This window comes from Canis lupus, chromosome 30, assembly GCF_011100685.1.
Source record: "Canis lupus familiaris isolate Mischka breed German Shepherd chromosome 30, alternate assembly UU_Cfam_GSD_1.0, whole genome shotgun sequence".
Classification (NCBI taxonomy): Eukaryota; Metazoa; Chordata; class Mammalia; order Carnivora; family Canidae; genus Canis; species Canis lupus.
The window spans coordinates 38,192,155-38,207,216 of NC_049251.1; the positions used below are offsets into that span (position 1 = coordinate 38,192,155).

Sequence of the window (15,062 nt, forward strand, 5' to 3'; positions counted from 1 at the left end):
GTGGGATTCAATCCCGGGTCTCCAGGATCGCACCCTGGGCCAAAGGCAGGCGCCAAACCACTGCGCCACCCAGGGATCCCGTATTTACACAATTGATCTGAAAACTTATGTCCTCGTAAAACCCTCACACAAATGTTTATATCAATTTTATTCATAATCACCAAACATTGGAAGCAAGTAAGATGCCCTTCAATAGATAGACAAACTTTGAAACATCCACACAATGGAGTATTATTCAGCATTAAAAGGAAATGAGCTATCAAGCCATAAAAAGACACAAGTTAATCTTAATTGTATGTTGTTAAATGAAAGAAGCCTGTCTTGAAAGGCTACATACTACATGATTTTAATTATGTGATACTCTGGAAAGGGCAAAACTACAGAGATGGTGAAAAGATCCGTAGTTGCTGAGGTGGGGGAGAGGTCACAGAGGAAAAAGGGGAAATGGTGAAATGTAATCTGTACAATACTATAATGATAGAAACAACACACTGTATTTGTTAGAACCCACAAAACTTTAGAGCACAAAGAATATGCCTTAATGTACGCAAAATTTTAAAAGAGAAAAAAAAAAAAGATGACTGAGGTGGAGGATCCCAGGATGGACGGCAGAATGCAACAAAACAATCTGTTACAACCGGGTGGCTCAGTGGCTTAGCGCCACCTTCAGTCCCGGGTGTGGTCCTGGAGACCCGGGATGGAGTCCCACGTCAGGTTCCCTGCATGGAATGGAGCCTGCTTTTCCCTCTGCCTGTGTGTGTGTGTCTCTCATGAATAAATAAAATTAAAAAAAAAAAAAAAAAAAAAAGAAAAGTCAATGAAGGGGGTTGAGGGTCTAGGTTGGTAATTCTTTTTTTTTTTTTTTTTTTTTTTAAGGTTGGTAATTCTGATAGTGCTATACCTGCATACTAGAACTGAATCATTTAAGCCAATGGCAGATGGTAGGAGACAGGTTCTCGCTGTTGAAGTGAGAAGTTACAAATAAAACAAGGAAGCAGCTAGAATGATACAATGTAGTAATGGATTCCAGTTAGAGACATCATCAGTATGAACTCACATTTAGCTTAATGAAAGTTACACAGGAAAATAGTAATAGATACATGTACATACACTGTGAGCATACATATACCTATTTCCCTGCTCTGTCAGCCGAAAAGGCAACACCCAGTAAAAATGAGCACACCTTGCACCCAGACAGTGGCTTGCAATACTATTCTCTAATAAAAGAAACAAGGCTCCTTGGAGATACGGCTGATTCTAGGGTTAGAGTAGGAAACACAGAAGATAAACGTGGAGCATCTTTGTAGTGCCAGAAAGTAAAGAAGTACTAGGGAAAAACCCACCCACAATAATGAGGGAATGTCAAAGGAACACAGGAGCTAACCAAAACAACTCCCAGTGGCCAAAGCAGTAACAATTTGAGCACTGAAATAAAGCAGTGATGAATTATAACCCAAAGTAGAAGATAAATACCTACAAGTCCATACTGATAAAAAATAAATAAGTAAATAGGAGAGAAGAGACAAATCTCTGGTTTAGAAGAATTCCAAACAATTTATGCAGATACCTGCATAACTTTCCACTCTTTAAATGTGGATTGCACACAGTCCACTTCCTCCTAATATAGAAGGGGGTGGGGAGAACTCTACAAGAGAAATGTGACCTACACACTCCCTCAGCCCGGTTATCAAGGTCAATATTATGTCATAAACCATGTTGATATAACATAACCTTGATATGACATGATGAAAATAATATCGCCGTGGTCATCTTCCCCCAAATACATAACCCCAATCTAATCATGAGAAAAACATCAAATACCAATTGAGGGATATTCTACAAAATACCTGACCAGTACATCAAAATAGTCTAGGTCACCAAAACCAATAAGAGTCTGAGAAACCACCAGGGACAAGAGGAGACATGATTACTAAGTATAAGGTGTTGTGCTGGACAGGAGCCTACAATGGGAACAGTAGATAAAAACTAAGGTTATCAGAATGAAATAGACTTTAATTAATAATAATGTAATTGTAACAAATTTACCTTAGTAATGTAAGACATTAACAACAGAAAGAAAAAATATGTAGGAAATAATTACTAATGAAAGTTGTCTCTCCCTCTACCTATGTCTCTGCCTCTCTCTGTGTCTCTCTCATGAATAAATAAAATCTTTAAAAAAGGAGGGGAGGCACCGCCTGAGTGGCTCAATGGTTGAGCATCTGCCTTCGGCTCAGGTCATGATCCTAGGGTACTGGTGAATCTAGTGAATCTGTTATAATTCACTCTTATACCATTATTTTAGTGAATATGTTAAAGAGCATACCAAATTCTAGTGAATTAATTCTAATTAGTTCCATAGTGAGTAAATGGCATCCAAAAATTTGTGTCAAACAAAACTGGGCAATCAATACACTCATACATTTTCTCCTTGATGTGTCAGTAAGGACAGTGAATACAGTAAATTTAAAATTGTAGTCTGTCAGAAACTGATCACAGAGATGTGCAGGCGAGTCCCTTCTCCTCTTTTCTTGAGGATGGGAGTCAAATCACAAGTTATTCAAGAATCCCCAGCAATGGCCAAGTGCAGACTCAACTCACACACCACTACCTCCATCAGTCACCAGATTAAAGACAATAATGGCTTTCATCTATATGAACTTGAGGCAGGTCACTGACTTTTTCTTGAAGGAAGTTAAGTGGAAGGAGAGGGCAGGGAGCTGGTGTCTCTAACAGCTTATTTTCTTTCCCTTAATATCCTGAGAGACAAGCCCTGCAGTAAGACAACCATGCTGTATTTTTGTGAAGCTCTGCCAGCATCCATTTTTACTGGAGTAATAAAGAATTTGTTTAAAGAATGGCAGTGGATAAGAGCTTATAGCCCTGAAACACAAGGTTAAGAAGAAATCTCAACTTGATCCAACTTACAAGAGTTGTGCCGACGGCGGAAACTTTTGGATTGACTCAAGGATTCCGTGTGCCTGTCCACATAGCTCTTTGAGCACTGTTGCTGCTGTGGGGAAATGGCAACATCCTGACTCTTCACATCTGTCCTCTTAGGGATATTCTGAGGAGCACTGCTGGAAGAGGATGGCTTCTTCACCAGCTTGCCCATGCCATTCTGGCTGATACCCACTTGGTACCCAACACCAGATGGGCCTAATTCTGTCTGATGAAGGTCTCCAAAATGCTGGTTTTCTCCAGGACCTGGTATCTCCAGAATTTTTAATTCCGTAATGTCACCTGCCCTGAAATACACAAGAGTCCAAGTCTCAAAACTTGCCTATGTAAGTGTCACACCAATATTCATAGCAGCATTCTCCATAATAGCCAAAAGGTGCAAACCCAAGTGCCCCCTGTAAGATGAATGGATAAACAAAACACAGCACATACAGCGAAGTACTTACTTACTCAGCCTTTAAAAGGAGAGAAATTCTAACACATGCTATAACATGGATGAACCTTGAAGACATTATGCTAAGTAAAATACACCATCACAAAAGGACAATTATTAAATGATCTCACATACCTAAAACAGTCAAATTCAGAGAAAGAAAGTAAAAAAGTGGTTTTTAGGGCTAGAGGAAGAAGAGATTGGAGAGTTAGTATTAATGGGGTATGAAGTTTCAGTGTGGGAGGATGGAAAAGTTCTAGAGGTGGATAGTGGTGACAGGTGCACAATACGTGAACATACTTAATGCCACTGATTTGTATACTGAAAAATGGTCAAAACATAAACTATATGTTATGGATATCTCATCACGTTAAAAAATAACACAAGCAATGTAAAAAAGACAAAGCACGAGAGTGATAAAAATGATGAAATTGGGATCAATAGCAACCAGTTACACTTTTGCAGAGCTGTAATTTTTCCCCCTAATTGAAGTATAGTTGACATACAGTATTATATTAATTCCAGGTGTACAACATAGTGATCTGATATTTATATATACCACGAAATGATCACCACAAAAAGTTTAGTGATATCTGTCACCATAGAAAGTTATTTTATATATATATTTTTAAAGATTGTATTTATTTGACAGAAAAAGACAGCATAAACGGGGAGCTGTAGGCAGAGGGAGAGGGAGAAGCAGTCCCCACCCTCAGAGCAGGGAGCCCAATACAGGGTTCAATCTCAGGACCCCCTCGGATCATGACCTGAGCTAAAAGCCATGCTTAACTGACTGAGCCACTCAAGCACCCTGAAAGTTATTTTATATTAATGACCATATTCCCTATGTTGTCCTTTACATCCTTATGTCTTACTTATTTTATAACTGGAAGTCTGTACCTCTTAATGGCAGGGCTTCATTTCATTGAAATAGAGGCAAAAATGAGGAAAGGTGGTAGAGCACTTAAGGACAAGGCTCAGGCACCAACACTGCCCTTTAAAGAGACCTATTGTTGGGAGCCTGAGTGGCTTGGTCAGTTAAGTTTCTCTGACTTTGGCTCAAGTCATGAGCCCAGAGTCCTGAGATTGAGCCTCATGTCAGGTGGATGTAAAGGAACGGAGGAATACATGAAAAGAAAACCCAAAGAGGCAACAGAGAAACTAAAAGAGGGAACTTCAATAGTTAGGGAGCATCTAGATTAAGGTTCAAATTAAGATACTGCAACTCGATTTGGCTATTAGGTCATTTATAACTTTGGCAAGAGTGAGTTCAACAAGATGGTGAAGTTTGAAAAGTGGGGTAAGGAAAGACTAGAGAATGAGGCCACAAAGGGAATGAAAGCAGACTATTTTGCTCTGGAAAGAACTATGGTATATATAAAGAGAAGGGAAATGACAGGGCAACAGCTGATGGCTCACACAAGGCGTGGTGGGTATGGGTGTGCAGGAGTGTGTGAACTGTGGGGGAAGGCTGGGGAGGGCTTCACAAAAATGCAAAGAGGAAAACAGGTATGAAGGTTGAAAATGAAGACACAAGAGACTGAGAACGGTATGAAAGGAGACCAAAGGGATCCCTGGGTGGCGCAGCGGTTTGGCGCCTGCCTTTGGCCCAGGGCACGATCCTGGAGACCCAAGATCGAATCCCACGTCAGGTTCCCGGTGCATGGAGCCTGCTTCTCCCTCTGCCTATGTCTCTGACTCTCTCTCTCTCTCTCTCTCTCTGTGTGTGACGATCATAAATAAATAAAAATTTTTTAAAAAATTAAAAAAAAAAAAAAAAAAGGAGACCAAAAAGGAGAGTATATAAAGCATATGGGATAAGGGTAGCCCTGAACACAAAGGGTATGTCTTCTATTGAGACTTCAGAAGGGGAAAGAAATTAAGAATGGATACTCCTACAGAAAAGATTAAATGAAGGTATTGTTCCGAAAGTCAAGGAAGCGCTTATCTGACAGTTGTTTGTTGCCACTGTTCTTGTTTTAACCTAAGAAAGGGAGATTTTTATGAAAAACTGGTGAAAATAGAGATGTGAAGGCCACTGAACTTGAGATCCTCAAAAACTAAGAAAACTACATTCCTGTAACTACAGACGTCAGCTACTGGCGACAGTGTGCTTCCAGAGATAAATTATAATACAAATCTACAAAGAGAGATACATTTATGTGGTGGTGGGGGAGAGATCAATAAAACACAAATAATAAAAGCCTAAGAAAATAGATGATTCTGAATTTGACTGTTTTAATTAAGAATATTGAGTGTTTGACAGAGATTAGGAAAAGGTTTCACAAACCCTGATCTATTAGCTAAAAGTTAATGACGAACATAAAGTCTACGCTGAAAACAGCCGCTAGCCTGTAAGAGTTAAGACTATAAAACCTCACCCCTGACAAGACTACTCAGATGCAGTCCTCTGCAAGAGAATACTGGCAACTGGACCTAGGCTCAAGCTCCACAGACCACCAGACTAGATCTGAAAAACTCAGCGAAGACACTCACCTGAAGGTGACTTCCGGCACGAGGCACTTCACTCCATTGTGGAAAGGCCGGGTGAGAGAAATGGTCTGGCTGACCTGGTCCACCGCGGACACTCGTCCCTGATAGACTCCCAAGCTATCTCCACAGTTGATGGACACAATACTGCCCAGCCAATCCGTAGCCATGATTCTGATGTAAGGCCACTGTCGAGAGAAGGAGCCACACACAGCTTGAGAAACAGACAAACCTTTCATTAAATTCAGCAGAAACTAGGTCAGGCTCTGAACCAGGTGTTGCTTAATAATGCACGTTCTGGGGGCGTCTGGGCAGTTCAGTCCATTAAGCATCCAACGTCTGATTTCAGCTCAGCTCACGATCTCAGGGTCGTGGGACAGAATCTGGGGTTGTGAGACAGGGCTCTGCACCCAGTGGGGAGTCTGCTTGGGGTTCTTTCTCTCCCTCTCCCACCTCCATCCTGTGTGCATGCAGATTCTCTAATAAATAAACTTTTTTTTTTTTTTTTAAAGATCTAAGACCTTACAACTGGGAGGAGGGCAGAGGGAGAAGGAGAGGCACAAGGAGACTCCCAGTGAGCAGGGAGCCTGCTCCAGGGCTTGAGCCTAAGACCCTGAGCACTCGACCTGAGCCAAAGGGAGGCACCCAGGCGCCCTCAAGTTTTATTTTTCATACTTTATTACTTCAATTAAGGATGTGACAGAATGTGTAGTATTTTTTTTTTCTTAAAGATTCATGTACTGGGGCCCCCAGTGGCTCAGCTGTTCAGCACCACCTTCAACCCAGGATCGAGAACCGTGTCAGGCTCCCTGCATGGAGCTTGCTTCTCCCTCTCTCATGAATAAATTTTTTTAAATTTTTTTTTAATTGGCAATCGATAAAAAAAATAAACATGCAACTGCTACATGACCCAGCAACTGCACCACTGGTCATTTATCCGAGGGAAATGAAGACTTAAGTTTACACTAATAGCCCCAAACTAGAAAACCCACATGACCTTCCATGGATGAATGCTTAAACTGTGGTATATCCATACCACAGAGAAAAAGTGAAAAAGTCAACTCCCAAAAATTACATTCTGTACATTCTGTATAATTCAATTTGTGTTAACATTCCTGAAATGACTAAAGAGGGCAGCCCCAGTGGCCCTGGCGGTTTAGCACCGCCTTCAGCCCAAGGTGTGATCCTGGAGATCTGGGAGCCTACTTCTCCCTCTACCTGTGTGTCTCTGGCTCTCTCTGTGTGTGTCTGTCATGAATAAATAAATAAATAAAATCTTGAAAAGAAAGAAATGACTAAAGACATGGAGATGAGTGGTTCCAGGGTTTAGGAAGGGATGGAGGCAGGAGGAAAATGAGAATGGCTATAAAAGGACAATAAGGGGATCCCTGGGTGGCTCAGCGGTTTGGCGCCTGCCTTTGGCCGAGGGCGCGATCCTGGAGTCCCGGGATCAGGTACCGCGTCGGGCTCCCGGCATAGAGCCTGCTTCTCCTTCCTCCTGTATCTCTGCCTCTTTCTGTGTCTATCATGAATAAATAAATCTTTAAAAAAATAAAAATAAAAATAAAAGGACATTAAGGGGATGTCTGGGTGGCTCAGCACTTGAGCCTCTGCCTTTGGCTCAGGGCATGATCCTGCAGTCCCAGGATGGAGTCCTGTGTAAGGCTTCCTCCATGAAGCTTGCTTCTCCCTCTATGTCTCTGCCTCTCTGTCTCTCTCTGTCTCTGTCTCTCATGAATAAATAAAATCTTTCAAAAAAAAAAAAAAGGACAATATGGAGGATCCTTGTAGTAATGGGAATATTCCGTTCTTTGATTGGTAGTGACACGGTACTATAATTTTTGAAGATGTTATCAATGAGAAAAACTGGGAAAAGTATATGAAATCTTTCTGTATTATTCCTTAGAAGTGCATACAAATCTACAATTATCTCAAATAAAAAGTTTAATTGAAAAAAAATCAAAAAAAGAAAAAAAATCAATGTCTTCTACAGCATTAACAAAATAAATGAGGAAATCATGTACGATATCAATAAATATAGAAAGATAGGGGCGCCCGGCTGGCTTAGTCAGTAAAGCATGCGACTCTCAATATTGGGGCTAAGGTCAAGCCCCACATCGGATATAGATTACTTAAAAATAAAATCTTAGATAAATGCATAAAGATAATCCAACAAAACTGAACACCTATTCATGATATCAAGAAGGGTAGTGGTGGTATCTACAAAACAATTACAGATAACACCATATTAATGCTGAAATAATGAATCCTTTACCCAAGACTAAGGACAAGGCAAGGATGTTCACTTTCACCACTTCTAAGCAACATTACACTGTACATCCCACTCTGCAATAAAACAAGAAATAAACACAATAGGGACACGTGGATGGCTCAGCGGTTGAGCTCTGCTTTCCGCTCAGGGTGTGACCCTAGAGTTCAGAAATCAAGTCCTACATCTGGGCTCCCTGCTCAGTGGATAGCCTGTTTCTCCCTCTCCCTTTGCCTATGTCTCTGCCTCTCTCTAGAGTATCTCTCATGAGTAAATAAATAAAATCTAAAAACAAAAAAGAAAGAAGCACAAATATTGAAAAGAACTACATAAATGACTTTTGTTTTTAAGATTTTATTTGACAGAGAGTGTACAAATGAACAGACCAGCAGATAGAAGGGAGAGAGAGAGAAGCAGGCTTCCCACTGAGCAGAGAGCCCAGTGTGGGACTCAATCCCAGGACTCTGGGACCATGACCCAAGCCAAAGGCAGACGCTTAACTGACTGAGCCAACAAGGCACCTCATAAAAAAAAAAAATTAAGATTTTATTTATTTGAAAGAGAAAGAGACTGCACACATAAGCTGGGAGAGAAGCAGAGGGAGAGGGAGAAGAAGGCTATCCACTGAGCAGGGAGCCCCAGGTGGGGCTCAATCCCAGGACCCCAGGATCATGACCTGAGCTAAAGGTAGACACTTAATTGAGCCACCCAGGCACCTCTCCAAAAAGGTCTTTATTTATAGCCATACAATTGACTGTATGTAGAAAACCCTAAGAAATGTACCAAATAAAAAATTGCTATTAGAATTTAGCAAGGTCACAGGATACATGCTGAATTAAAATAAACTGTATTCTTTACAATAGCAACAAAAAAATGAAATTTTTAAATACTATTTATGATAGTATTAAAAAACATAAGGTACTTAGGACTAAATCTAATGAAACACGTGCAGAATTTCTATAATGAAAACAATACGAGACCCCTGAGAAAAATTAAGATGACCTAAATAAATGGAAAGATGCACCACCTTTGTAAGGCAAAGGGCTCATTGTCAATTCTCTCCAAATTGATCTACAGATCAAACACAAATATTGATAAAAATCCCAGCTGGTCTTTTTCTTTTTTTAAGATTTTATTTATTTATTCATGAGACACACACACAGAGAGAGAGAGAGAGAGAGGCAGAGACACAGGCAGAGGGAGAAGCAGGCTCCATGCAGGGAGCCCGACATGGGACTCGATCCCGGGACCCCAGGATCATGCCCTGAGCTGAAGGCAGATGCTTAACCACTGAGCCACCCCGGCATCCCTGTCAACTATAATTTTAAATAGACACTGATATCATACATTCAAGTTTATATTGTTAATAACTGAGAATTTTTAATAGTTTCTTTCTTTCCTTCCTTCTTAAAGATTTTATTTATTTATTCATGAGAGAGAGAGACAGAGAGAGAGAGAGAGGCAGAGACACAGGCAGAGAGAGAAACAGGCCCCCTGCAGGAGACTGATGTGGGACTTGATCCCAGACCCCAGGATCACACTCTTATTCAAAGGCAGACTCTCAATCCCTAAGCCAGGCATCCCAATTTTTAATAGTTTCAAAATGTGGACTGCCACTTCTACATTAATAGAAGCTTTTTAAAAAGTAACTATTCAGGACGCCTCGGTGGCTCAGTGGTTTAGTGTCTGCCTTCTACCCAAGGCATGATCCTGGAGTCCCAGGATCAAGTCCCACATCAGGCCCCCTGCATGGAGCCTGCTTCTCTGTCTCTGCCTCTGTGTGTGTGTGTGTGTCTCATGAATAGATAAATATAATCTTTTAAAAATAAAATAAAAGCAGTGTTTAGTCTGTGTGGGAAGGGCTTTCTACTCTTCTTTGTGTACTTACTTCTTTTCTATCAAGGTATAATATATATAGTAAGTCTACATATTCTAAGTGTACAGCTGAATCAATTTTTGCATACTAATTCACCAATATAACCTCCATTTAAGACATCGAATACTTCAAACATCAGAAAAGATTCCACTGTGTCCCCACAAGAGCAGCCATTATTCTGACATCTAATTTTTTTTTTTTAATTTATTTATGATAGTCACAGAGAGAGAGAGGCACAGAGACACAGGCAGAGGGCGAAGCAGGCTCCATGCACCGGGAGCCCAATGTGGGATTCGATCCCGGGTCTCCGGGATCGCGCCCTGGGCCAAAGGCAGGCGCCAAACCGCTGCGCCACCCAGGGATCCCTATTCTGACATCTAACACAAAAGATTAGTCTGTTTTTGAACTTCATGTAAATGGAATCATAAAGGTTCTCCATAAAGAACCAAGGTTTAAGTTCTTTTGCTCAATATTATACCTGTGAGATTCATCCTTGTTGTTACAAGCAGCAATAGTTAGTTCATTCTTTCTCTGGCTACATAGTATTCTATATGCCTCAAAGTATTCACCCATCCTACTGCTGATAAACAATTGGGTTATTTCCACTTTGGTGGGGGAACTATTATAAATAAAGAATTAAACCTTTTTTTAAAAGATTTTACTTATTTATTCATGAGAGACAGAGAAAGAGAGGCAGAGACATAGGCAGAGAGAGAGAGAAAGAGAAGCAGGTTCCATGCAGGGAGCCCGATGCGGAACTCCATCCCAGGACTCCGGGATCATTCCCGGGGCTAAACTGCTGAGCCACCCAGGAGTCCCAAGAATTAAACATTTTTGTATTTGTGGGGGCAAATGTACCCATTTATGCTGACCATATTACACGGAAGCCCTAGAGTATTTATGGACTATTTTGCTCAAATGCTAAACTATCACTTTTTCCTTGTTAAGGATGAGACTTTTCTGTATTTCCCTTATAAGAAGTCTTCAGATAACAAAGTCAGGTATCCCTAAATGATCTTCCACCCATAGTGCAACTGAGGCAGTTGCCAAAATAATTCATAAACCACAAAAGAACAACTTGCCAATTACAGACTAATCAACTACCATTTCATCTGCCACATCAGAAAGACATCATTCAGATCCAAGGAAAAACTCTGGTCCACTAAGGACAATCAACAGCTGAAGAGGAGTAAGTGATTAGTTACAGGCTTCTGAAAAAAACAGATATTTTTCCACACATTTACCTAGAAACCTGCTTAATCAAAATTTTGAGATTGGTGGAAATCATTAAAAAAAAAAAATCTAGTACCAAAAAAAAATCTAGTACAATCCAAGTACTAATTCTAGATCTTCCATAAAAATCAGCATAGTGAAAAGGGCACAGATCTCTGAGGTCAGGCATCATAGGCTCACATTCACTTCTGGACTTCACCATTTCCGTTACCATGACCTGGGCAAATTATCCTAATTTGAGTCTCAATTGTCTCAACTATAAAATGGTAATTAACACCAATCATACCACCACCTCACAGAACCACTGTGAAGATTGAGATAATCAATATAGTTTTTATCATTAGTTAATTTTATTTCAAATGTCTCCTTTTAGCAAAAATATTGACCAGATAGATGGGCAGCCCAGCCCAGTGGTTCAGGGATTTAGCACCGCCTTCAGCCCAGGGCCTGATTGTGGAGTCCCGGGATCGAGTCCCAGGTCAGGCTCCCGGCACGAAGCCTGCTTCTCCCTCTGCCTGTATCTCTCTCTCTCTCTCTCTCTCTCATAAATAAAATCTTTAAAAAAAAAAAAAAAAAGAAATTCTCTCATAAATAAAATCTTAAAAAAAAAAAAAAAAAAAGAGGGGGATCCCTGGGTGGCGCAGCGGTTTGGCGCCTGCCTTTGGCCCGGGGCGCGATCCTGGAGACCCGGGATCGAATCCCACATCGGGCTCCCGGTGCATGGAGCCTGCTTCTCCCTCTGCCTGTGTCTCTGCCTCTCTCTCTCTCTCTGTGACTATCATAAATAAATAAAAATTAAAAAAAAAAAAAAAAAAGAAATATTGACCAGATAGGGAACTTGAGTTATAACCCTAGAAAATCATTATGGGACAGCCACTTTGATTCTCACCCAAACAAAACTACAGAAATGCAACTACAAAAGCTACAAATTCTATCTTGGAAATGAAGTCCCAATTTTCAAACTGAAACACATATCTTTAGCGTTATGCAAAAATATGCAAGCAAGGGAATCAATTTCCACACTTTCATAAACCTGATCAGCCCACATAACTGGATTATCAATCAAAGACTTTCAATCCTAATATGTGTTACTCTAGGACAGGAGTCTGAAAACTATAGCCCATGGGCCAAATAGGGCCCACTACCAATCAAGTTTTATTCGAACACAACCCCACTTAGGGTGCCTCAGTGGCTCAGTCAGGTGAGCCTTGGATTCTTGATTTTGGCTGGGGTCCTGAGAACCAACCTTGATTTTGGCTGGTGTCCTGAGAACCAGCCTCGAGCACAGCGTGAAGTTCACCTGAAATTCTCTCTCCCTCTCCCTCCCCCTCCCACTCGTGCACTCTTGTTCTCTAAAATAAATAGATAAGTCTTAAAAGAAAAAGTATGAAATAGACAAATCCCCCAGAATAATACAAATTACCAAAAAATGACTGAAAAATAGAAAATCTGGATAGTCCTATATCAAGTAAAGAAAACTGAATTCGGGGATCCCTGGGTGGCACAGAGGTTTAGCGCCTGCCTTTGGCCCAGGGTGCGATCCTGGAGATCCGGGATCGAGTCCCACGTCGGGCTCCCAGGATGGAGCCTGCTTCTCCCTCTGCCTGTGTCTCTGCTTCTCTCTCTCTATCATAAATAAATCAATCAATCAAAAAAAAAAAAAAAAAGAAAAAGAAAACTGAATTCGAGGGGTGCCTGGATGGCTCAGTGAATAGAGCATGTGACTCTCTTGATCTTGAGGTCCTCAGCTCAAGCCCTATGCTGGGTGTAGAGATTATAAATAAACAAACTTAAAAAAAACAGTGGGGCACCTAGGTGGCTCTTCGTTTAAGCTTCTAGCTCTTGATTTCGGCTCAAGTCATAATCTCAAGCTCAGGGCCCATTCTGACTCTATGCCCTGCGAGGAGTCCGTTTGAGATTCTCCTTCCCTCTCGCTTTGCCCCTCTCCCTATACCTGCATGCTCTCTCAAATAAATGAATCTTAAATTAAGAAACTGAATTAGTAATTTAAAATATTCCCACAGGGCAGCAGCGGTGGCGCAGCGGTTTAGTGCTGCCTGCAGCCTGGGGTGTGATCCTGGAAATCCAGGATCGAGTCCCACATCAGGCTCCTTGCATGGAGCCTGCTTCTCCCTCTGCCTGTGTCTCTGCCCTCTCTCTCTCTCTCTGTCTCTCATGAATAAATAAAATATTTAAAATAAAATAAAATAAAATAAAATAAAATAAAATAAAATAAAATAAAATAAAATAAAATAAAATAAATAAAATAAATAAAATAAATAAAATAAATAAAATAAATAAAATAAATAAAATAAAATAAAATAAAATAAAATAAAATAAAATAAAATAAAATATTCCCACAAAAAAAAAGCCTAAGCCCAGAAGACTTCACTGGTAAATTCTATCAAACATAAGAGAAATAAAAAATGCTATACAAACTCAGAAAACAGAGAAAGCAGCATTTCCAGCTCATTTTATGAGGGTATTATTGCTGTTACTAAAGTCAAAGACATCATAAGAAAACTTCAGTATCCCTCATGAACAGACACGAAAATCCTTAACAAAGTATTAGCAAACTAAATTCAGCAACATGGATTAATATACACACCATTACTAAGGTGGGGGGGGCCCTCATTCCAAAATACAAGATTGGTTTAACATCCTAAATTCAAGTAACATAATACACCATTTATACATACCCTAAAGGGTTGTTTTAATATAAAAAAAAAGCTAGGGGCACTTCAGTGGCCCAGTTAAGTGTCTGCCTTTGATTCAAATCATGATCTCAGGGTCCGGGGATCAAGTCCCACATCAGGCTCCCTACTCAGCAGGGGAGTCTGCTTCTCCCTCTCCCCAGCCCCCACGTGTGCTTTCTCTTTCTCTCCAATTTTTTTTATATTTTAAAAAAATATATTTTAAAAACATCAGGGGGCACCTAGCTGGCTCAGTCAGTAGAGCATCTGGCTCTTGATCTTGAAGCTCTAAGTTCCAGCCCCACACTGGGTATGGAGCCAACTTAAATAAATAAATAAATAAAATTGTGTGATTTAGGGGCGCCTGGGTGGCTCAGCCAGGTAAGTGTCTGCCTTCAACTCGGGTCACGATCCCATGGTCCTGGGATCCAGCCCCACATCGGGATCCCTGCTTAGTAGGAAGTCCTGCTTCTCACTCTGCTTCTGCAACTCCTCCTGCTTATACTCTTTCAAATAAATAAAATATTTTTTTTAAAGTGTACTTAGGGGGATCCCTGGGTGGCGCAGCGGTTTAGCGCCTGCCTTTGGCCCAGGGTGCGATCCTGGAGACCCGGGATCGAATCCCACGTCGGGCTCCCGGTGCATGGAGCCTGCTTCCTCCCTCTGCCTATGTCTCTGCCTCTGTGTGTGTGTGTGTGTGTGAGACTATCAAAATAAATAAAAATCTAATAAATAAATAAATAAATAAATAAATAAAAATAAAAAAGTGTTTTTAGATAACTTTGCATTTATTTTTTAAAGTTAATATTTACATGTCAAAAAATTTTGAGACCTGAGTGACGAGGGAAAAAGAATCATTCATGCCAAAGCAACTCCACTGTATCTTTGGACAGCCAATAAAAAAAAATCACTTTTGAAAATTTAACAAATCCAACTCCTTTTAAATTCTATCCCAAAATTAATTTACTTCTGTAGAGTACCCAAACATAAAGCTAATACTCCAGGATGGAGCCAGCCAGTGTTAGGGTCAACCTTCCTTTCTTCTACATTCTCCTAAAGCAATCTACTACCACAGGTACTAGATTTTCAATTCTCTTTTTTTTTTTA

At 40.5% G+C, this 15,062-nt stretch overlaps 1 protein-coding gene across 4 annotated transcripts in view; it reads right to left on the reverse strand.

The window, feature by feature from the left end:
• Positions 1 to 15,062, reverse strand: part of EDC3 (enhancer of mRNA decapping 3) — a 54,069-nt gene that overhangs the window by 35,845 nt on the left and 3,162 nt on the right. For all 4 annotated transcript variants that reach the window (XM_038580985.1, XM_038580984.1, XM_038580986.1 and 1 more), the window contains exons 3-4: positions 5,891 to 6,072; positions 2,929 to 3,248 (exon numbers count right to left, since the gene is read on the reverse strand). In XM_038580985.1, coding sequence (XP_038436913.1) covers positions 2,929 to 3,248; positions 5,891 to 6,054 — 484 coding nt within the window. In that variant the 5' untranslated portion in view covers positions 6,055 to 6,072. The remainder of the gene's footprint in view (positions 1 to 2,928; positions 3,249 to 5,890; positions 6,073 to 15,062) is intronic.